The sequence below is a fragment of the Mercenaria mercenaria genome, chromosome 9 (genome assembly GCF_021730395.1).
Source record: "Mercenaria mercenaria strain notata chromosome 9, MADL_Memer_1, whole genome shotgun sequence".
In the NCBI taxonomy this organism is placed as follows: Eukaryota; Metazoa; Mollusca; class Bivalvia; order Venerida; family Veneridae; genus Mercenaria; species Mercenaria mercenaria.
Window position 1 is genome coordinate 22,898,962 of NC_069369.1, and position 26,658 is coordinate 22,925,619.

The window sequence follows — 26,658 nt, forward strand, 5'->3', positions numbered from 1 at the left end:
ACATGAGTAGCCTGGCATCAGGTCTTCTGTCTTCATGCGAACTCCATCCTAGTCTATTTACCATTTGGAAGACACTGCTGTATGTGGAGTAATCATTGGAAACCAATCGCGCAGCCCCGCGCTGAACCATTTCAATTTTATGGATGTTTTGTTTAGTATATGGACTCCAAACAGAGCTGCAGTATTCAAGTTGAGGTCTGACTAGAGTTTTGTAAGCATACTTAGTTTAATCATATTTTATTGCATATCTTCATTACATACATACTATACACAAATCTAATACAAACGTATGGAAATAGCAAATGCTTTGGACTTTAAGTTATACCAACATTATAAGCAGCCCTTCCCACTGCGTCTAATAATTTGTAGATTAAACTAATGGCGGTTTTTATAATTTAAAGAAATGAAGAAAAACACCTAGAAAAATGTTTCAATGACACAAACGAAAAGAAAAGAAAAAATGGAAACAAGAAAAGAAAATAAAACTATGGCTATACAAAAACTATGGATGTACTTCTGTTACAATGCCACCGACGCGGCCGACCGACCCACCCCCACCCCCGATGCTCGATCCCTTGTTGAACTAGATATTACATGTATTCTGTGACCAGGAAGCGCTATAATTATACTTGTTAATGGAATTACTATTAATCGGCCTGTATTTTTTATGTATACCTGTACGTCATTAAAGATCTTTCAATTTTGTGAGTCAGTCAAAATGTCCGCACCAAAAAGAAGTTTGCTTAATGGATGCAAAGAGCGAGTACTTTGAAAGAGTTGAAGTCTTGCATTTCGGAACCGGGTACATTTGAAAAAGAAATGTTCTGTATCTTCGATTCCATTTCCACATGCGCAAATAGGATCATCTTTGAGATGGTTTGTAAAAAGGTCAAAATTTAAGTTGCTGCACCTATTCAGTCTCATGCAAACTCTTTAACATATGGGTTTTAGTAGGGATGTTCCGTTTCAGGAAGTTAAAAGTTTGACTTGATTTGGAGGTGACCTGATTAGCATGTTTGTTCCTGCGTTAAGGTCTGAGGAGATAGTGACTCCTTGGAAGACATTTTTCATCATTTACTGTTTCAAAGATTTGGCCATGAAGTGAGTATTTGGACATGCATGGGTTTTTTTTTTTACCTAGTGATGTTTACCACTGTACATTTTGAGGGGTTAAACTCCTTGTCCCATTTGTTCTCCCAGACCTGCAGTAACCCGTAACAGACTGTATTGTCCGTGGTGATACGTCACGGTTGTCTCGGCCGTCATGGATTTTAGTATCGCTTATTGTGCTTACTACGACGCGGAAGCTTCCCAGAAAAAAAGTATATGCACGGGTTATAAAATGGTTTTCATGATATAAGGTGTCATAATTACATTTCATTTATCAGTTTGATATATATTCTTTTACTATTATACATTGTATAGTAGTGACATTTTGTCAGAGTGGGCATATTTAGAATTCTGGAACACCCTTTAAATATTCGTACTCAGTACTTTTCGACCTCATCTACATCTGTCTACTGTGTACTGCCCAACAATGAGTTTTGATTATAACTGGGAGGCTCTAATCTGGGGTATAGTAACATATCAGCTCACCATTGCACATGCGGCAATTTGACATTATAATTGACATCATAATGCTCTCTTACCAATCTGCGCGTCAACTTGTTTATCGCAGATTATACAGAGCTTGATTTCCTTCTTTGTTTAACTGGAAATCAAATCGAGTCATGTCAGAATAATCTTTGTTAAATCCCAATAAAAATTACAAAGTGCCTTTCCAACTATTTTTCTGTAACTTTACACTAATCATCATTTGTACCATGCAATAAATATTAAACAAACACTTTTAGAATTATTTTTTTTATAAATTTCTACTGAAATGAAATTTAAGATTGTGTATTTGAAACATCAAAAATAGTTCTCACTTCTCACAGCTACTGAAGAAATACCCATTGTAAAGAATGATGAAAAGAGTGTTAAGATTCAAGCAAGACATTACAATTACATTATGATTTTGTGCATCACATGATATGTCACACAAGCATTTCGTAATACCCAGAGAGGCACCCATTGACCTACATCATTAATTTCTTTTTCACTATTGATGACGTCACATTCTCATTACGTTATTGTAGGTGTATTTGATTCTGCGATACATACCAGTGTCAGATAGAAGTAATTGGAAAGCACAAAATGTCAGGCAGTTTCGAATGTATTTTATGTGACTGCAAAGATCTTGGTTTTGTGTAAGTGTCTTCTTCTTCCAGTGACGTGCAGAGTTGCATTAAAGCAGGCATACTCACACCTAGTTCTGGCCACCATAACTTAACTGATGGTTTTTTTATTTTCTGATGGTCACGTCCATGAAGTTATGGCGTAACCCCATTTGTGTAACTAACCAGGTCAATTCACAACTGCACTGACTCTCATGAGAAACTGATGACGTCACGCAAAGTTCGCAACACATGATTATTTTTGAATATCAAAGTCAACACTTTTTACATTTATGAATTGAATTATAAAATTTTATGTAAGCATTTTCAACAAAGTTCATAATTATATCTTAGAAAGTTCAAATTAACAAAAAGTCAATAAATAACGATTCTATACTGCATATTTGTTTTCAAAATGAAGAACTGCCTCAACCACATGACAAAATTTAATGCAATGGTGGGCAAAATATTGGAGGCAGCCGTAACCATTTGAAACTTGTGTGTATAACTTGTCTTCAAAAGGTGTTGCGTGTTTTATTTTATGTCAGATCAAAAGAAGAATGGATTAAAAATATATGAAGGTATATAAGTTGAGTCTGTGGCATTTGATTTGATGAAATTATAGCAGAGTTCAGGCACAATTTCTGGTTAGTTTTCAATAGTGGGTTTGTTTCAGCTCAGAGATCCATAACAGTATATACATGTAAACATCTCTGAAGCTGAAATTTTTTTAGCTAAAAATGGCACAATAATGTTGTCTGCCGTCTTTCAAACCATCAGGATTAAGGATAGTTCAATAACATTAAACTTGCACAGGGCACCTTTTAATATTTGGATGTTCAACATGTCCCTGTGTCAAGTTTAATCGAATATCAGTCATTTGCATAGCACAGATTTATTATGACTTTATTTTATTGAAGTGTAATGTAGGAAAAGTCTCAAACACATGAAACATTGGTTTACCTTAACTAAAACTGCACCATCAATCAATTCCCTGACACATTTCAGAATCTTGTAGCATAATTTATTGAAATATCATGAACACTACAACACTGAATAAATACATAAAATCAATTATACATGCTTAGGCCAGTATTTCTTTATTTTCTGGTTTACGGGAGATTTTTAAAAAAATTTGGGTCGGGGGGGACAAATAAAAATAAAAATAAAAATCCCAATTTTGAGCAGTCGACCAAATAAATAAAAATAAAACGTCCAAAAGGATTACATTTTTTTTATTTTTTGTACACCATAAAAAACAAAAGCTTGCAAGCTTAAATTGCATACACACTCACAAATGAACTATTCTGAACTGGTTTATATCTCATCATCTCAGTATACTGTTGTTTTCTTAATGTGTAGCTTGTATGAATATTGCCATTTTCAAAGTCACCAAGGATTATGTTTTATTTGTGTTTTTGTATGTATCTATTTTGTAATAAAAATAGACTTGTGGAAACATTTTTCATAATAAAATATACAGATACTACAGTTGAAATATCATAAGAACATTGCCTAATGTTTATCATTTAAACATGATAAACATGAATAAAAACTGCTATTAAAATGGGGATATGCAAGGATTACTTAAGGTCTTCATACTGCATACATGCATATTAATTGGCCGGAGATTGCAAAGTCTTAAAAGACAGGCATTGTCATACTAGAAAGCAAAAATTACAAATTGATAAAAATTATGCACACTGGCTTTAAAATTAGATTTATGGCTTTGGTTAAGTTTCAGTGACTTGAATATTGTTTTATATTTTGCCAATTGTCAGTGCCACCTATATTGTACAACAAGTGGAAACAATATGAATTTTGGTTCAGCTAAAATGTGTACAAAATAAAAACCTTATCGGCTGATGTTCAAACAACAGTATCGGAGATTTATAAAACTCTTCACCGAGATGGGACTTGGACTTAGTAAATTATGAGTTCGAAAAAACATTTATTACGGGATATGTTATTATGTGTTCCTCAGTGTCAAAGGCACATTGACATATAGTGTCTGAATGTCTGTCCCAAACATACTTTCAAAGGGTCTTTTCACAGATTTTATCGGCGTATACTTCAAGTGAACATGGGAATGTTGCTGGGAGTTTCATGTTTGATAATTATCTTTTGAGTTACAGTACCTGGCTAGAACTTTAGTCAAACTAATTTGACCCAATCCTGATTAGATTGCCTGACAAACATATTAAACAATCATTAATCTGACTGTCCGATTATTTTGACTACATCATGTACATGTAGTTTGAATTTTTTATCACATGTATCTTTGTCAAGCATTTGCATGGACATGTGTCATTTTACATTGAAATAGCACTTTGTTTTGAACAGAACTACTGAACATTGTGTAATTAGTTATTTTATCTTCTAACCCCCAAGACTTCAAAGTAAAAAAAATGTGTTTAGCAAGTTGATACTCACTTTTGCTCCTCCATTTTGCCATTTCTTTGGTTTCTCTCCTTTTTATCAATTGTGGTATTTTTCTGACAGTCCCACATGAATTTGATCGTTGTCCAATTATAATATACAGACAACAAATCTCGTACATGTGATACGCCAGAATTTTCAACATCTGGACAGCGTTGATAGTGAAGGTCATTTTTCGTACGTGATTATTCCTGATGTTGAGCTTTACACACTGGTTAGGCAAAACGACAGTCCTCGCGTTGTTACGTCAGACCGAGCGTATTTCACCGCCAAGGCTCGAGAAAAAATGGCGAATTCAGATAAGGATATTCAGGTGAGGCATATTTCTTCCCTTGTATTTTCCATGGTATGCACAATTTACTTAAATGACCAGTCTTACGGAATATCCAAACCATCTCTCCATTCGCCGAAATATTTTATATTACTAGAAACAGAATAGTTTCGGAGTAAAACGCAACAAAGTTTAGCAAGTGACGTTCTAGTGGCGATGAAACATGTAAAATTGTTCACACTTTGTCCTCTGTTTATCAATATCAACATAATCCAGCCATCTTCTGGTACCTGAAGACACTATATACATCTGTAATGGGTTGCTACAGAACTTATTTTGACGAATGTATTCTCAATGCCTTTTAAACGCACTTTTTAAAATGCAACGTTAGGGGATACCGATCGCAATACACTGTTGATGTTCGAGAACCACTTTCGTAAATGATTTTTACCTAAAACAAACGCCAGATATGTACTTATACTTTAACAATCAATTGTCATGAACATACACTCACCGGGGATCGAACCCATGATCTCGCGATCCGTACATCTTTGCTCTCCCTATTAGCGGGAGAGACTTTGAATTCAGTTGCCCTACGTACTAGAACGGCCTGGTTAATTCTAATAACCTTATATCAAACTGTTTATTATCAAAACACTTAAACAACGGCCGTGTACATGAATTTGATATTTTTTATCATATACTTGAGAAAAACATCATATCTTGAATCCAAAAATTAAATTTTCAACAGGAAAAAGACTTTCACAAATTTGACTACTTATAATTAATCTTGAGCTTAGAAAGTGAAAGTTTTCGGCGTACTGAATGATATACAAGGATGGATACTTGCATGGAATATAAATCGGCCATTTAAAGATTCGTGTATGAAATAATACTGAAAATATCACACTGACCCTGACCTTGGGTGAGGCTAAACGTGGAATCATCTTTAGGCTTATTTAATAAAAAATGATGTAAGATCTGGGCTGATGCACATAAATAGTCATAAATTCATTGTCCAAATTATATCAGATTACAAAGATATTACATTTTTCTAAAGATTTATATTGTAAATTTATAATTATTTATATGGCACAAAACCACAAAATATGTTTTCTTGGTAGGTGCAATTATTTCATAAGAGAAGTGAGCTAGGCTAACAATTCTACTCAAATGTGAGGAAATAAAAAGTAATGAACGGATAACAAACTGTAAAATCAAGTGAGTTCCTATCGCCTTTATGCAGTCTACAGAAAAACGTGTAAACTAAATTAAAGTTCACTTTTCTCCGTCAGCGGTTTATTTTCTTACAGAGTAAGAGGTCCTTTATGCAAGAACTGCTTATCGCATACCATTCTTGTATCCACGTCATTCTGCATATGAATGCACACATCTGCAATGATCCCGACACCTATTTTCCATGAAATTGCGACCACAAACTTGGTACGTTTAGGTAATACCTGCATAGAACACCTGCAACACGTTGACTTGAATTGATGTAGTCGTTTCTGCCGTTCAAGTTTGTCTTTTCTTGTGAACATGTTTTCTGATTATTTTGTCAACATGGATCAAGAAATGTATTTTCTTGTGAACATGTGTTCCCATTATTTCGTCAACATGTATCATCAAATGTTTAACACTGTCACTAGGCTATAACACATACGTGTGTTTTATCGTTTGTTTTACGGTAATGTAATTCGTGACACATACAGAACAGGCGATTTCTTTCCCTGCATGGATCTGCTAAGCAATGGCACAAATCTGAAAATATAAAGCAAAGCGTTTGTGACTGTCATTTCACTTTAATGACGTAAGTTTTAATGTTTTACGCCTTAAGTCACGTTCTAGCTTCCAGTTTTTTCTTGCATGAACAATTAATATGCCCATCATGGAATTTTACCTTCTTGTTAGAACTACTGTTGTTCCACTAGCTATACCTTGACAGTAGTAGCTTCCTCGACATAAAATATCACAACAGCGAGAGCCGATGCAATGGTCAAGAGGTAACAAGAAACTAGGGAAAATGAATTCGAAACTTGGGTCTCAAACTAAAATTACTAATATTCGGATATGAATGACATGTATAAATGTTTTTTGGGGTTTTTGTTGTTGTTGTTGTTTTGTTTTTTTGCCCTGGCACGCTAAAGAAAAAGTCAAGCTTTTGGATTTGTGATAGAATTCTGTCAAAAGTCAGTTTTCTTTATTGATTAACAAAAGTATTATTTCTTATAATTAGAAGGACGACGTACGTTGTCATGATGACACGTTTTAGTTTACTATAGTTTATTAGTAAAGTATTAATAAAATCTAAAAGAAGATCATTTGCAAACCAAGTAAAATAAAAGAAGACTTCGTTTGACTGGGCTTTTTTTGCGAGAGATGATGAAATGTGAAACATCTATGCCCTCTAGTACTGGTAAATACATACATACAGAAACACCGCAGCTAAAGGACCGAAGTAGATCTAATAAGAACAAAACTAGTAAGGTTGATGTAAAAAAAAGAAGTTCTACGTACAGAAATGCAGTAGAAGAATAAAGAATTCAGACTTCGGCGTTAAAGGATAAGTATTTGGCATTTGTTTTAGGTAAAAATCATTTACGAAAGTGGTTCTCAAACAGCAACAGTGTATTTTGATCGGTATCCCTTAGTGTTGCATTTTAAAAAGTGCGTTTAAACGGCATAAGGAATACCTCCGTCAAAAATTATTTCGTTAGCAACACTACTCTTATATATAGAGTGTTTAGGTACCCGAAGATGGCTGGAATACGTTGATATTGATCATGCGATGATAAATTGTGTCCGGTTTTACATGTCTGTTTGTCATTTGAACATCACACAACAAACTTTGTTGCGTTTTACTACGAAACCATTCGTTTTCTAGCGATATAGAATATTTCGGTGTTTGGACAGATGGTGTGGATTTTCCGTAAGACTAGTCATTTAACTAGAATGTGCATACAAGTGAAAATAGAAGGAAGAAAATAAGCCTTACCTGACCATTGGTGTCAAAATTCGCCATTTTTTCTCGAGCCTTGGCGATCAAATACGCTCGGTCTGACGTAACAACGCGAGGACTGTCGTTTTGCCTAACCAGTGTGCTTTAGGTGCTGTAATTTCTACTCAGATCCAATTTCTTTACAATACTCGTTACCTCTGCCAACTTATTCCAAAGATTATTGTCTGTTAACTTGTATATTTTTCCTATTAATTTCACACAATTTACATTCATGGAGTCTGCCATTTTTAGCTCATCTGATTTTTTGAAAAAAAATGATGAGTTATTGTCATCACTTGAGCGGTTGTCGGCGTCGGCGTCGGCGTCTGCGTCGGCGTTGCCTGGTTAAGTTTTATGTTTAGGTCAGCTTTTCTCCTAAACTATCAAAGCTATTGCTTTAAAACTTGGAATACTTGTTCACCATCATAAGCTGACCCTGTATAGCAAGAAACATAACTCCATCTTGCTTTTTGCAAGATTTATGGCCCCTTTTGTACTTAGAAAATTTCAGATTTCTTGGTTAAGTTTTATGTTTAGGTCAACTTTTCTCCTAAACTATCAAAGCTATTGCTTTGAAACTTGGAATACTTGTTCACCATCATAAGCAGACCCTGTACATCAAGAAACATAACTCCATCTTGCTTTTTGCAAGATTTATTGCCCCTTTTGGACTTAAAAAATCAGTTTTCTTGGTTAAGTTTTATGTTTAGGTCAGCTTTTATCCTAAACTATCAAAGCTATTGCTTTAAAACTTGCAACACTTGTTCACCATCTTAAGTTGACCCTGTATAGCAAGAAACATAACTCCGTCCTGCTTTTTGCAAGATTTATGGCCCCTTTTGGACTTAGAAAATATCAGATTTCTTGGTTAAGTTTTATGTTTAGGTCAACTTTTTCTCTTAAACTATCAAAGCTATTGCTTTGAAACTTGCAACACTTGTTCACCATCATAAGCTGACCTGTACAGCAAGCAACATAACTCCATCCTGCTTTTTGCAATAATTATTGCCCCTTTTGGACTTAGAAAATCATTTTCTTGGTTGAGTATTATGTTTAAGTCAACTTTTCTCATAAACTATCAAAGCTATTGCTTTAAAACTTGCAACAGTTTTTCACCATCATAAGTGGACACTGTACATCAAGAAACATAACTCTATCCTGCTTTTTGCAAGAATGATGGCCCTTTTTAGACTTAGAAAATCATGGGTAGGACAATATTTCTATTACACAAAAAAAAATCAGATGAGCGTCAGCACCCGCAAGGCGGTGCTCTTGTTCATGCGTCTGTTGATCTTGATTAAAAACCTCTACCTTACAGTTAAACTTTTATTTTTGGCAGCAGCAATTATGGACGGTTGGCGGGTAAAATGAAAATAAAAGTACTGAAAATGACTTTTATTTTTATTTTGTTTAGTCAAAAAATAGGGTCGGCGCTCCCGTAAACCAGAAAATTAAACAAGAGCACCGCCTTGCGGGTGCTGACGCTCATCTGATTTTGTTTTGTGTAATAGAAATATTGTCCTACCCATGATTTTCTAAGTCTAAAAAGGGCCATCATTCTTGCAAAAAGCAGGATAGAGTTATGTTTCTTGATGTACAGTGTCCACTTATGATGGTGAAAAACTGTTGCAAGTTTTAAAGCAATAGCTTTGATAGTTTATGAGAAAAGTTGACTTAAACATAATACTCAACCAAGAAAATGATTTTCTAAGTCCAAAAGGGGCAATAATTATTGCAAAAAGCAGGATGGAGTTATGTTGCTTGCTGTACAGGGTCAGCTTATGATGGTGAACAAGTGTTGCAAGTTTCAAAGCAATAGCTTTGATAGTTTAAGAGAAAAAGTTGACCTAAACATAAAACTTAACCAAGAAATCTGATATTTTCTAAGTCCAAAGGGGCCATAAATCTTGCAAAAAGCAGGACGGAGTTATGTTGCTTGCTGTACAGGGTCAGCTTATGATGGTGAACAAGTGTTGCAAGTTTCAAAGCAATAGCTTTGATAGTTTAAGAGAAAAAGTTGACCTAAACATAAAACTTAACCAAGAAATCTGATATTTTCTAAGTCCAAAAGGGGCCATAAATCTTGCAAAAAGCAGGACGGAGTTATGTTTCTTGCTATACAGGGTCAACTTATGATGGTGAACAAGTGTTGCAAGTTTTAAAGCAATAGCTTTGATAGTTTAGGATAAAAGCTGACCTAAACATAAAACTTAACCAAGAAAAACTGATTTTCTAAGTCCAAAAGGGGCAATAAATTCTTGCAAAAAGCAAGATGGAGTTATGTTTCTTGATGTACAGGGTTCTGATAGGGTGAACAAGTATTCCAAGTTTCAAAGCAATAGCTTTGATAGTTTAGGAGAAAAGTTGACCTAAACATAAAACTTAACCAAGAAATCTGATATTTTCTAAGTACAAAAGGGGCCATAAATCTTGCAAAAAGCAAGATGGAGTTATGTTTCTTGCTATACAGGGTCAGCTTATGATGGTGAACAAGTATTCCAAGTTTCAAAGCAATAGCTTTGATAATTTAGGAGAAAAGCTGACCTAAACATAAAACTTAACCAGGCAACGCCGACGCCGACGCCGACGCCGACAACCGCTCAAGTGATGACAATAACTCATCATTTTTTTTCAAAAAATCAGATGAGCTAAAAATGCTGGCCTAATAAAAACAATATATTCAATACAACGTTCTAGTATATTCAGCAATATTGAAACCTTTGACAAAATGTTAAAGAAAGTTATTATCAGAAATAGGATTTAATTGACAAGAAGTTAATGTATTTTATGTTCAGAACGGAAAATATGGCAGCCACATTTTAAACAAAGCTTTTAAGATATCATGCGTAGGTTATAATAATGACATGGATAATTAAAATCTAAATTTCACCTGAGAAGTTTAAACATTTGCAAAATGTTCACAAATGTGCAACTCAGATGTTTACCTTCTTGACAAAGTGTTACACAGTGTTATCATGGTTTGAACATTTTGACCTAGTCAGCCAGTAGGTTGCATGAATACAATCATTGTCTTAACTGTGTAACCACAATACTGATAAGAGAAAGAGAGTAAACATTAAATCTTTATAGGGAGACAAGTTCGCTTAACTGTCATGTGAGATAAACAAACGTCACATGATCGGAATAGAACAGGATATTGACAAGGAATTAGGCTCAGCGGTGTGTTGTTATTTGTTTTTATACTATTTGTAAGTTTTTCTAAATTTTATGACTTTGTATATAAGTGTTGATTAACTTGTACAATTTACAGTAATTTGAAAGTAATGTATATTATTACTGTTTTATGCTTCTTTTATAGTGTAGGGATAATGTATTTTTTCATGCTGTAACATTAGAATTTTAAGGGATTGGTTGGTACACAGCCATGATCCCAGACAGTTCTGTAGATGATACAACAGGAAACAGAAATTGCATTATAAATGCTTTTCTAGCATAGATGTTATGCATAATTCCATGGTCAGAAAATCACTATTTTCAATATTACACATGAACTTATCCAGTTAGAGCAATAAAGGGAGATAATCATAAACGATGGATTCAATAATATTTTCTACTATGTTAGTCCGTATTCAAACCTTTGGCAAACACATGAGAAAACAATTATAGAAAAGTAGGATTTAACAAAAAATAGACATATTTTATGCTGGTAACAAAAGATGTGGTGGCCTCATTATAAACAATGGCACTATGAGCCTTTAAAAGCTAAAATGAATTATGTTGTTATGCTATAAATATATTCGTTCCAGAAAATATGAAGCTGCTTCTACTGTGTGGTTGTTTGGTTACCTGTACTGTCAGCCAGTATACCTTTGATGATTCTAACGGTCTCGGGAGAAGGTTTGATGGTATTGGAGGTCTCAGTGGAGGAGGGGTAAGTGTAGATTTAGGTTAAAAACAGGAGGTCCAAAGTTTGATCCATGTGCAGAGCAGTTGCTCTCTGTGACAGATTGATAGAAAACATTGTGTCTGAAGTCATTTGTCCTTCACCTTTGATTATTGTGTTGATGTGATGGGGTGCTTGTGGACACAAGTCCTGCAGCTTGCCTGACCAGTGTCTGTATACAGCTTGCCTGACCAGTGTCTGTATACAGCTTACTTGACCAGTGTCTATACAGCTTGCCTGACCAGTGTCTGTATACAGCTTACCTGACCAGTGTCTGTATACAGCTTGCCTGACCAATGTCTGTATTATCAGTATCCAGCTTGCCTGACCATTGTTAGTATACAGCTTGCCTGACCACTGTCTGTATACAGCTTGCCTGACAATTGTCAGTATACAGCTTACCTGACCAGTGTCTGTATACAGCTTACCTGACCAGTGTCTGTATACAGCTTGCCCAGCCACTATCTGTATACAGCTTACCTGACCAGTCTCAGTATACAGCTTGCCTGACCATTGTCAGTATACAGCTTGCCTGACCACTGTCTGTATACAGCTTACCTGACCAGTGTCAGTATACAGCTAGCCTGACCATTGTCAGTATACAGCTTGCCTGACCACTGTCTGTATACAGCTTGCCTGACCACTGTCTGTATACAGCTTACCTGACCACTGTCTGTATACAGCTTGCCTGACCAGTGTCTGTATACAGCTTGCCCAGCCACTATCTGTATACAGCTTACCTGACCAGTCTCAGTATACAGCTTGCCTGACCATTGTCAGTATACAACTTGCCTGACCATTGTTAGTATACAGCTTGCCTGACCACTGTCTGTATACAGCTTGCCTGACCATTGTCTGTATACAGCTTGCCTGACCACTGTCTGTATACAGCTTGCCTGACCATTGTCTGTATACAGCTTACCTGACCACTGTCTGTATACAGCTTACCTGACCACTGTCTGTATACAGCTTACCTGACCACTGTCTGTATACAGCTTACCTGACCATTGTTAGTATACAGCTTGCCTGACCACTGTCTGTATACAGCTTACCTGACCACTGTCTGTATACAGCTTACCTGACCACTGTCTGTATACAGCTTACCTGACCACTGTCTGTATACAGCTTGCCTGACCATTGTTAGTATACAGCTTACTTCTGGTAAGTTCATAAGTATAAACCTAAAGGTTGTGAGTTTGATCCAAGAGTGTTGCACATGAGCCATTGTAGAAGCAGTGATTGTGAGATTTGTACAGGATGACACACACACAATGTTGAACTTTTCAACATGGTAGTTTATTAACCAAGTCTTAATTAATACATTCATAAAACACTTCTGATTCCAAGGTCTGAATGCAGGGAACCATTTGCTTAGTTAATCATACAATTTTTAGCATAGATTTTTAGCTCACTTTTAGGTCAGGGAGTGCTCAAAGGTGAGCTATTGTGATCGCCCTGTGTCCGTCGTCGTCAGTCGTTCGTCAACAATTTGACTGTTAACACTCTAGAGGTCACAATTTTGGCCCAATCTTAATGAAACTTGGTCAGAATGTTACCCTCAATAAAATCTCAGACGAGTTCGATATTGGGTCATCTGGGATCAAAAACTAGGTCACCGGGTCAAATCAAAGGAAAAGCTTGTTAACACTCTAGAGGTCACAATTTTGGCCCAATCTTAATGAAACTTGGTCAGAATGTTACTCTCAATAGAATCTTGGACGAGTTTGATATTGGGTCATCTGGGGTCAAAAACTAGGTCACCAGGTCAAATCAAAGGAAAAGCTGGTTAACATTCTAGAGGTCACAATTTTGGCCTAATCTTAATGAAACTTGATCAGAATGTTACCCTCAATAAAATCTTGGGTGATTTCTATATTGGGTCATCTGGGGTTAAAAACTAGGTCACCAGGTCAAATCAAAGGAAAAGCTTGTTAACACTCTAGAGGTCACAATTTTGGCCAAATCTTAATGAAACTTGGTTAGAATGTAACCCTTAGTAAAATCTTGGATTAGTTTGATATTGGGTCTTCTGGGGTCAAAAACTAGGTCAATAGTTCAAATCAAAGGAAAAGCTTGTTAACACTGTAGAGGGCACATTTATATTGTATCTTTATGAAACCTGGTCAGAATGTTGATCTTTATGATCTTAAGGTCCAATTTTAATCTGGGTCATGTAGGATCAAAAACTAGGTCACCAGGTCAAATCAAAGGAAGAGCTAGTTAACACTGTAGAAGCCACATTTATGACCATATCTTAATAGAACTTGGTCAAAATGTTAATCTTGATGATCTTTAGGTCAAGTTCAAATCTGGATTAGGTCACTAGGTCAAATCAAAGGAAAAGCTTGTTAACACTCTAGAGGCCACATTTATGACTGTATCTTTATGAAACTTAGTCAGAATGTTAATCTTGATGATCTTTAGGTCAGGTTCGAATCTGAGTCATGTGGGTTCAAAAACTAGGTCACCAGGTCAAATCAGAGGAAAAGCTACTTAACACTTACGAGACCACATTTATGACCATATCTGAATGAAACTTGGTCAGAATGTTAATCTTGATGATCTTTAGGTCAATAGGTCAGGTGAGCGATACAGGGCCTACAGGGCCCTCTTGTTAACAGTAGATATGAATACATAGATAAATAAATATAACAACACTTGGAGGATTGTGTTTTTTTAGCTCACCTGAGCAGGAAGTGCTCAGAGGTGAGCATTTGTGATCACCCTGTGTCTGTTGTCCGCCGTCGTCAGTCGTCCGTCGTCAACAATTTGACTGTTAACACTCTAGAGGTCACAATTTTGGCCCAATCTTAATGAAACTTGGTCAGAATGTCACCCTCAATAAAATCTTGGACGAATTCGATATTGGGTCATCTGGGGTCAAAAACTAGGTCACCAGGAAAAGCTTGTTAACACTCCAGAGGTCACAATTTTGGCCCAATCTTAATGAAACTTGGTCAGAATTTTACCCTCAATAAAATCTTGGACGAGTTTGATATTGGGTTATCTGGGGTCAAAAACTAGGTCACAAGGTCAAATCAAAGGTAAAGCTTGTTAACACTCTAGAGGTCACAATTTTGGCCCAATCTTAATGAAACTTGGTTAGAATGTAACCCTTAGCAAAATCTTGGATGAGTTCTATATTGGGTCATCTGGGGTCAAAAGCTAGGTCACCGGGTCAAATCAAAGGAAAAGCATGTTAACACTCTAGAGGTCACAATTTTGGCCCAATCTTAATGAAACTTGGCTAGAATTTTCCCCTCAATAAAATCTTGGACGAGTTCGATATTGGATCATCTTGGATCAAAAACTAGGTCACCAGGTCAGATCAAAGGAAAAGCTTGTTAACACTGTAGAGGCCACATTTATGACTGTATCTTCATGAATCTTGGTCAGAATGTTAATCTTGATGGTTTTAAGGTCCAGTTTGAATCTGGGTCATGTAGTCACCAGGTCAAATCAAAGGAAAAGCTAGTTAACACTGTAGAGGCCACATTTATGACCATATCTTAATGAAACTTGATCAGAATGTTGATCTTGATGATCTATAGGTCAAGTATAAATCTGGGTCAGGTGGGGTAAAAAACTAGGTCACTAGGTCAGATCAAAGGAAAAGCTTGTTAACACTCTAGAGGCCACATTTATGACTGTTTCTTCATAAAACTTAGTCAGAATGTTAATCTTGATGATCTTTAGGTCAAGTTCGAATCTGGGTCATGTGGAGTGAAAAACTAGGTCACTGGGTCAAATCAAAGGAAAAGCTAGTTAACACTTTAGAGACCACATTTATGACAATATCTTAATGAAACTTGGTCAGAATGTTAATCTTGATAATCTTTAGGTCAGTAGGTCAGGTGAGCGATACAGGGCCTACATGGCCCTCTTGTTTATATGAATAATTTGTTTCATTGTTTATTTTCAGGCAACATCTAAACTATTGCCAGGATATCCAGAGCATCTAAGGGATCAAATTTTAGACTACCTCTTTAAGGTAAATTATTTGTTGCAAAATGATTTATGGGTTAGCTTGTGGATATAAGAGAATGTTCAAGTATGGATGGCAGATTGTTTCAAGCTCGATGGATGGAAAAATATAGCAAAGTTTTGGAAAGATTCTGTTTCTGAAACTTTAATTCTCAGTATCCTCACAGTGGTTGGGTCCAAATTTCAGAGGTTGTATTCATGATATTTACTGATACGCCAATTTCACCATGCTTGTTGATTCTGGTATGAACTGTAACATGAAGTATCCAACAAAGCTTAGAAATAAGTAATTTTAAAACATTATAATAAATTATGTCTCCCCTGATATGGAAGTGATAAATTGATTTTGTGTTGACTATTTGTTTTTCTGTCTGTCTGACCATTTCAAGAATAACTTGTAAACAGTGTGAACTTGTTTTCTTCTGCGGTAGAAAAATTATAGTTTACTGAGATTGCATCATTGCTATTAAAAATAAACCCTTACCCTGCTAAATTTCTATAATGAACTTGTCCATCTTTCAGTTTGGACAGTACCATTAACTGTTAAAAGGGGTGCCTACCAAGAAGATACTGACTGAATGGCGAACAGTGCAGATCTTAATCAGAATTAATGGATAAGCAGGCTGATCTTAGTCTGCACTGGTCGCAAAGGCAGAATCGATTGTGTCCAGCATGATAAGGGTTAAACATTGTAAACACAAGTCAATCTTCCACATATTTCACTACCTAAGGGTAGAGATGGCAAAGCTTGAAAATGATGACATTTATTGTGTAAATAAGGTACTTAAATCTGAAAATATTGTGGCACACACCAAAAACCAGATACACATTGGTACCCAACCATAATTTTGTAACCATTCTTATATCTCCAGCGTCTGGTTGATTTAGAGTGAAGATTTGAAATAAACCAATGGCAAGCCCTGGGTCAGAGACTGATTCCCAAACTCAGTTTTATTACTCCAGGCCCAGTTACCAGTCTGATTCTTAGTCAGTTGTTTACTTTAATGTGATTGAAATAAGGTTAAAAATTTACCTAAGAATGAAATGAAATAAGCTGGTAACAAGCCAGTATGTTTTTGTCATATCAGCTTGAAGGTGACAACATATAATGGTCAGTCAGTTTGGTGGTACATTGTTGTATTGTTTTGTTTCAGCCGAACTTTGGAGCATCTCTTCATATTTTGAAAGTTGAGATTGGTGGAGGATCAATGAGTGGAGGTAAGATTACTGTAGTTACCTGTGGATAATGCGCACCTTATAGTCCGCATTTGCCTGATAAGCAGTATTGAACAGAAATTTTAACCACCTCGATAGCCTAGTGTGGTAGCCTGTCTGCTTTGATGGTGAAAAAAGGTAACAGTTGGTCCCTTGCTCCCAGCATAAATAAGGAAACTGGTTTTTAGCTCGACTTTTCGAAGAAAAAGTACAGCTGTTGCACTCGCCCCGGCATCTGCGTCGCAGTCGACGTTGGTTAAAGTTTTTGATAAAAACAAGTATCTCTGTTACTATCAAAGTCTACACCAGGAGAAACAATCTCCATAACTCGGATTTGAATTTTGACAGAGTTATGTCCCTTCTTAACTTAGAAATTTTTGGTTAAAGTTTTATAAAGTTTTTACTGGCAAAACTCTAATTCAGAGTCAAGCACTGAGAAAAGTCAAGCGTGCTGTCTTACGGACAGCTCTCATTCTTATACCCTCTTGGTGATGGATTCCACCAGGAATGAGGTGTTGAAAGTGGTAAATATATTAAGTTGTAGCTCTTACTTCACAGTCAACAAAAATAAATTAGTATAAAGTAAATAAAATTAATCAGAAAAGTAATTCCAATGACAAGTGGGTTATATGAGAATAACAGGACTGGTGTTTACAGGAAAAAGCTTCCTGTAGTGCTAAAAGTATTAGCTGGTAGTCACTGATATATAATGATTATCATACAATTAGATTCATTTAGGCTCGATAATTAAGAAGATTGGACACTGTTAGAGTTTTGTGACAAAGTTATGGCATGGTGACTTACATTGGTGAGTTACAGTAGAATGAACAGGGCTTAAAGGTAGTGGTGAATACGGTACAAGATGAAAATGATTTTTGTTGCACAAAGATGGCCAGTTTATAGAAAAAATCTATTTAAGGAGGATGTGTTTTACAATTGGGTATTGTTTCTTTTACAGTTGGGAGTGAAGCATCCCATATATATCATGACGGGGATGAAAATTACCAAAGAGGGTATGAATGGTGGATGATGAAAGAAGCCAAAAAGGTAGGGTACCTTATTTAAAAGACAATATCTCTGTGGCTGAATGGTGTAAGGGATACCTGGGGTCTTCCTCAACCACTAAAGCTAGAAAGTTGCCATATGATTTGTACTTGTTGTTGTGATTTAAATCCCAATAATACCAGCAAATAAATGATTTGAAAGGCAGCAACTTGATTTTTTAGTAGCAAATATTGTTTGGAGAATTTGTTTTAAATGAAATCAAGGTAGGAGACATTTTAGATGTGGGTTTTTGTGAAAAGTGTTCAACTTTTTGGACTTTTTAAAAAAAAAATTGTTAGTAGCTACATAATTATGAACATTTTTGTACATAAATATGGTAAAGCCTACTTTGTAAAGCTGTTTTACAGTGAGTAAAGCCTTTGGCAATATGTTTTGTATAGTATAAAGACCACAGCATGACTTGTAATGAGTTTGTCCCTCTGGCAGGCCACTTCTTTTCTGGAAAAGCTGTAGCAAAGACATCGGTACTGCTATAACGCAGAACTTGTCAGCTATTTGTAGAAAACTGAACTTTTTTTAAGGTCACAACCTATTTGAATTATTACTGAAAAAAGTAAAAGTGATCTTGAATACACAATGAATCAGTCTTTTATATTGTTTTGTAGAGAAATCCTAAGATAAAGTTGTATGGATTGCCGTGGGTGTTTTCGGGATGGGTTGGTAATGGTACTAATTCCCCGTACACGTACCCGGAGAGAACCGTGGAGTATATTGTCAAGTGGATTAAGGGAGCTAAGGAATACCATGGTCTTGATATAGATTACATTGGGGTAAGTTTGAACTTATCTCCCTGCCTCCAACTCATGCACTTATCAACCAAGCATAGTTTACTTCCATTTAATGAGATGTTTTCATATAGTTTATTTTCAGTTTTATTTAAAACTTTGCTGGAAAAAATTATTTGTCTCTGTACAGGAAGAAGATATCAAAGGATAGCCTAATGGTATTATTATAAATATACATTTTGTATTGTTGTATATTGATGTGTTGTTTTTAAGATCAGGCCGGCCTTAAAAAATGTTTGCTTGTAGTGCTTCAACTGACCCGTCAAAATTACACCTACCTAAAGTTTTATCTTGCTTCCTTTTTTGGATGAAAGTGAAGTAACGTCACTACGGTATTAATCACTTAATACCATTGTAGTAATGTTTTATCTTGTGCATTAAGTCATTCAAAATATATTAAGTATAACTTCAGTATAAGGCCTAGATAATTTGTTAGTCAGTTTGTTCTGTTTGTATTTGGATTAGTGTTGTGTATATTGTTTTAAAGGAAGAAAAAAATAACGACAACTGCCCACCTCTAGAATGGTATATAATAACACTGCAAACAAACAATTTTTTATGAATGTCTTTGTTGATGTCTATAATTTTTGGAGGGAAAAGTGAAATCAATTGGCGATAAAGTGAACATGGTGAAAAAAAGTGACCACAGTGAAAAAAATTGAACACAGTGAAAAAAAGCAAACACATAGGGGAAAAGAGTGAACACATAGGGGAAAAGAGTGAACACATAGGGGAAAAGAGTGAACACATAGGGGAAAAGAGTGAACACATAGAGGAAAAGAGTGAACACATAGGGGAAAAGAGTGAACACATGTTTTTGTTTGCCTTTCAGGAATGGAATGAACAAAATTACAATACAACATATTTGAAGGTAATTAACACATGTGTACTTTCTTTGAATATTGTAGCAAGAATTGTGGAAAGAATCAGTTTTGCTAGGCCATAGTTATTATGTGCTACGGTCAACCCATCGGTCCAGCTGTACAAGAAAAACGTATTGTACTTACTATAGCAAGTTTGTTTTGAAAAATTGTTTGGTCGGATTTGGTATTTGTTATTTATATACAATTCTTTAGATATTCTAATAGTTAGCAGGTCTAATGCATTTTAATTTTTGACTTATTTCAGAGTGATTTTACTATGATGTTTTTATTTTCATGAATAAAAGTATAATTCAGTGTCTGCATCAGAGGGTTGTCTAAAAGCTTTGGTTGGAAGTGTTACATTTCGAAAGTATGTGCTCCAACAATAAGAAAACATAGAGTCATACTTCAGTTAAAACCTTAGTCTACGGTTGTCTGACCTTTGACTGCAGTTGCAGTTGAGGAATTTTTGGATCCTGACAATGGGTAACCAGTCAGCCAATGAAATTTATCGATACATTTTAATGGTTTCTATGTTGCTTTTCGCATAGAAAGCAAATTCTGGTCTTACGGCACCTTTGGAAAATGTCTAACCAGCATAAATCAGCTAAGTCGATGCACACACTATTTCCACAACTGCTGATCAGCTAAACAATTCTTATTACAATGCATTCTCCATTGACACAGACTGTTTTTGATACTCTTTTTATAACTCAGGTGAGCGGAATTATGCATTATTCAGTTTTAAGTTGAAAGAACTTGTTTGACCATTAATAATGAAATTATTATAAATCTGGAATGATAGGTATTTTCTGTTTTTCTAACAGAAATATAGTACTTTGTGCATTGTTGATTTCTTGCAAAAAATGCATAACGTAAATACTTTGTAAGTAAAAAAACTCATGCAGGGCCACAAATTTTACACTTTGTTTACCCCATGCCAACCTGTTTATGTAATATTGTCTTGGGAAAAGCCTTTGGGACAAGCAGGGGTATGAATTGAGTAGATAGATATCTTTAGGGGAAATTTTATCTGATTAATGGTGTGTTTGAACTGCATAGACATTGCCTATGTTTTCAAGCCAGCTGTCATTCTTGCATGTAGATGTTACGACAAGCTTTAGACAAGAACGGCTTTATGTTCACACAAATTGTTGCCGCAGATGATTATGAAGCAGAATTTGAGACAGATCTTGCAGAAGAAATGTTGTTAGATCCTGAATTGTCTTCAGCTATTGATGTGTTTGGGTAAGCTTTAAGTGAAGACCCAATGCTAAATGCAGATCCTGTCACGATGCACATTAATATTCGGAGCTTATCATTTGTAACTTAACCTCCTCTTGTTTGACACTTTTAGCTTAATATTAAGAATCACATTAACAACTTTACGGACTGTAAATACTTTAGGAGGACCTTTGTGAACGAGTAGTTTAGGTCACTGACTTTAAATCTATTACTCCTTATAGATGTGGATTCTAAATCTTGCTAGGGATATAGAATTCTTCATACGAGGAAACCCGATGGTTCTACCCAGGAATCTGCTTTCAAAGAAAATAATATCCAGAGGGTACATGGGGTCTTCTCTACCACCAGAAACTTGAAAAGTCAATATATGACCTAAATTGTGTTAGTATGACTCTAAATCAGAACAACAGTTACTCTAATGTAAATGATTTAGACCAAACAAAAACATGATATTGTGAGTTCAAACGGTTTTAAAAAAGGACCACTAGTTGGAAGAGATTGTGGCACTCCAAATAGCAATTTCGTGCCTAAGCGTAACATCTGGAGTTGCACACCTCTGATATATACAAGTAACTAAATGACCCCAGTCATCAGAAAATTTGAAAGTCAATGAAGGGCATATTTTAATGAAATAGTAAGCAACACCAAAAAGAAGAACTTTCATAAATTTGTTTTAAGAGCATTCCTTTGTATTTCAATGGTCATACGTTCTGAATGTATGACTGACGGGTATATATTTTTGCCAGATGCTCTTTTTCATATCTTTTAACTTGGCTTTTGTCATTTTAACTCAACTGGACATTCATGTTCCTTTGAGATTTTGTGATCATGATTTGTCTGTTTTAACCATCGATTTTGCACAAATTAGATCAGAAAAGATCAGGTCAAATAGGTAGCAAAGAAACCTTTTTACCCAGAATATTTCCACAGTATCGACTCCACTAGATTAAATCAACAAATTAGACTTTCTAATCAAACAAATAAGAGGTCATTATTTAATTTACTCTAAGATGTGAAATGAAGACAGTATTTTAAAAGTCATTTGCTGTCCACCTCGGAGTCATGTAGGGAAGTTGTCAAATACTAGCAATAAAATTGAATAGTTTAGTTCTCACAGAGAATATATGAATCCTAGTATGAAATCAAAGACCTATGGGTAGATTAACTGATTGCCTGGAATTTTAACCAAAATGCTATCAAGAATAGTATTAAGCTCAACAAAACAAAACAAAAAATATTCAGTTAGCACTTAGGTGAGCAGCTCAGGACCCTGCGGTCCTCTTGTAATTTATCTTTAATGTAGATGTTACGGCAAGGTTTAGACAAGAACAATTTTGAGCACATACAGATAGTGGCCGCTGATGATTTCCAAGCAGAGTTTGAGACCAATCTTGCACGAGACATGTTACTTGATCTGGAACTCTCCTCGGCCGTTAATTTCTTTGGGTAAGATAGGTAGGATCTTCACTCCCCAAATTTCTGAGCCATAATCTGTTTGCATGTGAATGTTATATACAGATAATCATATTTGTAGAAATTTCCTTGACTCTTATTATTGTATTCAAACTGTAAGCTGTGGAAATCCGGTTATAGAATAGAATTCCTACGAAGGTGCTCTATAAAAATGTGCAGTTTGAATCCTAGCTACTGTTAAAATTCAATAATATTCATTGGGGACTATTTTTCTTGGATTTCTTTGTTAAATCTGTCCACGATATTAAATCCAAATGTACAAATGAAACTTGCATTCATTTAATCTTGAAAGGTAGACATCCATAAATTAAAATCTCCAGGAAACAGCTGTTTTGGCCCAGACCAGGAAATTTCATGCCCACGAAACTAGATAATTTCACAGTATTTGCTGTTGAAATAAGGTTATAACTTAAAATAAGATTGCCTAGTTGAGGATATTTGAAGGTGGGGATAGTTGAAGGTGTACAAAAGACAAGATGTTTTGTTATGTTCCATTAGGGTTATTAAATAAAGTATACTTGAATCACTACATGTTGTTAGAAGAATGAGGTATAAATTGGCTGTCCTCTTGACAGTTTTAAGTTTTTCTCCCATTCAATAGAGTAGCTTTAATGACCAGCTAGCATTCAACATTGTTGAAAGCCCTCAGTGACCAAGTAGGTTGCTGTCTTTGAATCAGTTCCCCCTTGTCACTATGGTAACAAAACTTTACTTTTGACATAAAAAGCTATTCAGCTGGTTTGTCAAAGATCAGTGGTTCTGCCAGGTTCCATCCAGTACCCTCGATAATGTCTGGAGTGGCACAATTAAAGTAGGACTGTTACCCTATGAGATAAGTTAGTTTTGAGCTGAAACAAAAAGAATGTGTTTTAAAATTTTGAATTATTTTAGATGCTAAGAAAGTCGCTAGATTCCAATGGCCTAGAGCATATAAAAATAGTAGCTGCAGATGATTTTGGAGCAGATTATGCATCAAAACAAAGTAATCTTGTACGAGATATGGATCTTGATCCTGACCTGTCGTCTGCTGTTGATTACTATGGGTTAGGTTTTATTTGATTTTTTAACCTGCTAAGTTACCAGCCCACAATCATGATCCACATAGTCTTGAGGAATTATGTAAGTGCTAGAGATCAAAGTTCAGCAGACTGTAAGTAATTTTAGTGGGAGGATAGTGCAAGAAAACAGAAAACTTCATTTTCAGAAACTTCTTTTATTTAGCACACCAGATTTAATGCACCTAGACATGGGACTCATGGGTCAAATGATAATTTTTTTTTCAGTTTTGTACAAAGAATTCTTCTTTACAGCTCAAAATGGTCACTAGAGTAACATATATGTATAAAGGTGAATGATTAAGGACAAACATACCAGTCTTGTTCAATGATTAGCAGTTCTGAAGAGAAAAGAAATTATTTTTTATACGCCCGAAGGGACTTATTGTGTTATGACGCCGGTGTCCGTCCGTCTGTCTGTCCGTCCGTCCATTAGCAATTTCATATCCGCTCTAACTCTTGAACCCCTTGAAGGATTTCAAAGACACTTGGCACAAATGTTCACCACATCAAGACGACGTGCAGAGCGGATGTTTTGGATGGCTCGCTTCAAGGTCAAGGTCAAACTGAGGGGTCAAAGGTCATATGACTTTGTTTCGTGTGTTATTATATTGCTCTGCATTGAGGTGCTCTTGCTTTTATTTGGCAAATCACTTTTTTGTTCACTTACAATAATTTTTTATTGAATTACTTCCCTTTTATTTACTATAAATAGCTTATTATGTAACTTTTTTATTATTGGCCGTAGGGAAAAACCGAGATCACTTTTCTGTGGTACTTCCAATTTTTATATGTATTTTGACATATCTGTACCTGGTAAGGATTTTTTTTCTGTCCACTTAGATTTTGTTTTTTGTTTTGAATTTCTTCCCTTTGTTCTTCCTGTCCTTTGGGCTTCAACAGTTAAGTTCTTTAACTTTTGCTCCCATCCTCCACTGATATAACCCTTCGGGTGTATATTGCCCCGCTTGGCAGAGCTCTTGTTTTACTTTTCTTGTGATACCTATATTACCCCAGATGAAAAGGTGGGAGAAATCAATTCCAAATGTTTCAGATGCAGATTGACTGTCATGCTGTAAATGACATCAATTTTGAAGTCATCTGTGCACATTTGCATAGCTAGCTAGGCTATTATTATAATAGGAAAAAAATGCTTAAAAGATGGCCATTCATTTTATTTTATAGTTCTTCAATTATTTGTAGAATACAATATACAAGAAAAAGTAACCAGCACTGGTTGTAGGTGGGGATGGGATTATTTTGGTTCTATGGTACCTGCAGAGCCTCATTACTGTCTAAGAAGTTACTCTTGAGTCACATATTTTGATCCACACAGACAACAAGTGACAGATACTGATCATCTTTTTGCATAATTTCAATACATGTTGTCCTTCATGCATACACTAAGTGAAATTGTATATGAAAAAGCATTACATAATCTCTACCTGAATATCAGCGCAAGTTGTTTCCCCTACACCTTCACCTGCACATTACTGATATTTTCCTGTTTGTCCATTCTAGCTATACCAACAAATACTACACCATTTAATATGTTTATATATAAAATTTATATTAAATATTTCAAATGCATTTTAAGTACCAGATCATACTAAAACATAGATTAGATCTGAAAAATTTATTTTTGAGATTTTCTAGGTAGCATGTTAGAATGATAATTCTTGGAGAGAAGTTGGTATTAAATTTTAATTTTTTTTTTCTTATTTAGGCAGTTTTATCAGAAATACAATGATTGTGCATGTTTTCTATTATAATTTTCCATTTTAATGTAACTTGGTATTTTTATAGCACATGTGCACAAAACTGTTTCTATTTTAGAGTGCATTATTCAAGTACACAGAGCAATCTCGGCTCTATAATGTGGGGGAAACAGCTGTGGGCATCGGAGGATTACAGTTCATTTAATGATGTGAAGGGGGCGAGGTGCTGGGCAAGGGTAAGTGTTTACACTCTAGGGGGAATGGCCATTTTTTGTGATATGGGAAGTTCAGGAGAAGTTATTACTAGAATCACATCATTGAGTCTTGATGGTTGAACATGACTGTGGTCTCCAGAAATATTTGCCAAGAAAAAGAATACCGTTGTCACAATTCCAGGAAGTAGATTTTAGACTTGCTGGTTAACAGAATTTCTATCAAGGTCTACATTGTAATTATTTTTATGCCCCCGAAGGGAGGCATATAGTTTTTGAACCATCTGTCTGTCAGTCTGTCCGTCTGTCAGTCTGTCCGCAATTTTCTTGTCTGGTCCATATCTTTGTCATTGATGGATGGATTTTCAAATAACTTGGCATGAATGTGTACCACAGTAAGACGATGTGTCACGCGCAAGACCCAGGTCCGTAGCTCAAAGGTCAAGGTCACACTTAGACGTTAAAGGTCATTTTTCATGATAGTGCATTGTGTCCGGTCCATATCTTTGTCATCCATGGATGGATTTTCAAGTAACTTGGCATGAATGTGTACCACAGTAAGACGACGTGTCGCGCGCAAGACCCAGGTCCGTAGCTCAAAGGTCAAGGTCACACTTAGACGTTAAAGGTCATTTTTCATGATAGTGCATTGATGGGCGTGTCCGGTCCATATCTTTGTCATCCATGGATGGATTTTCAAATAACTTAGCATGAATGTGTACCACAGTAAGACAACATGTCGCGCGCAAGACCCAGGTCTGTAGCTCAAAGGTCAAGGTCACACTTAGACATTAAAGGTCATTTTTCATGATAGTGCATTGATGGGCGTGTCCGGTCCATATCTTTGTCATTCATGCATGGATTTTAAAATTATTGGGCATGAATGTGTACCACAGTAAGACGACATGTCGCGCGCAAGACCCAGGTCCGTAGGTCAAAGGTCCTAAACTCTAACATCTGCCATAACTATTCATTCAAAGTGCCATCGGGGGCATGTGTCATCCTATGGAGACAGCTCTTGTTTCTTTAATATTAAAAAATTAATAACAACCTAACAAAAGAAAATTGGTCATTTTAGCTTGACTTTTGGAAATTTTTCAAATAGTAAGGCTTTTCTTAGCACCCTTTTGTCAGCATCATGATCACAAAAGTTTTGCAAACTTCCAAATATCACACATGTCTTCAGCATTGTTAGATTACCTCAATGGACAAGTT

The 26,658-nt window shown here is 35.7% G+C and overlaps 1 protein-coding gene across 9 annotated transcripts in view; it reads left to right on the plus strand.

Annotated features, from left to right (window-relative positions):
- The first annotated feature begins 1,276 nt into the window (after positions 1-1,276).
- The window catches only part of LOC123546698 (galactocerebrosidase-like), a 49,132-nt gene continuing 23,750 nt past the window's right edge, over positions 1,277-26,658 (plus strand). For 2 of the 9 annotated variants that reach the window (XR_008372353.1, XM_045333179.2), the window contains exons 1-9: positions 2,743-2,797; positions 11,692-11,816; positions 15,751-15,819; positions 16,967-17,030; positions 17,986-18,074; positions 18,698-18,862; positions 19,710-19,748; positions 23,350-23,501; positions 25,350-25,467. Coding sequence is in view for 8 of the 9 variants with exons in the window: in XM_045333179.2 (XP_045189114.2) it covers positions 2,758-2,797; positions 11,692-11,816; positions 15,751-15,819; positions 16,967-17,030; positions 17,986-18,074; positions 18,698-18,862; positions 19,710-19,748; positions 23,350-23,501; positions 25,350-25,467 (861 nt within the window). In the remaining variant the exon portion in view is untranslated. Of the gene's footprint in view, positions 1,362-2,138; positions 2,250-2,742; positions 2,798-11,014; positions 11,134-11,691; positions 11,817-15,750; positions 15,820-16,966; positions 17,031-17,985; positions 18,075-18,697; positions 18,863-19,709; positions 19,749-20,845; positions 20,989-22,288; positions 22,432-23,349; positions 23,502-25,349; positions 25,468-26,658 lie in introns of those variants that run through there. The other 7 variants (XM_045333184.2, XM_045333183.2, XM_045333186.2 and 4 more) reach the window with 7 other exon arrangements.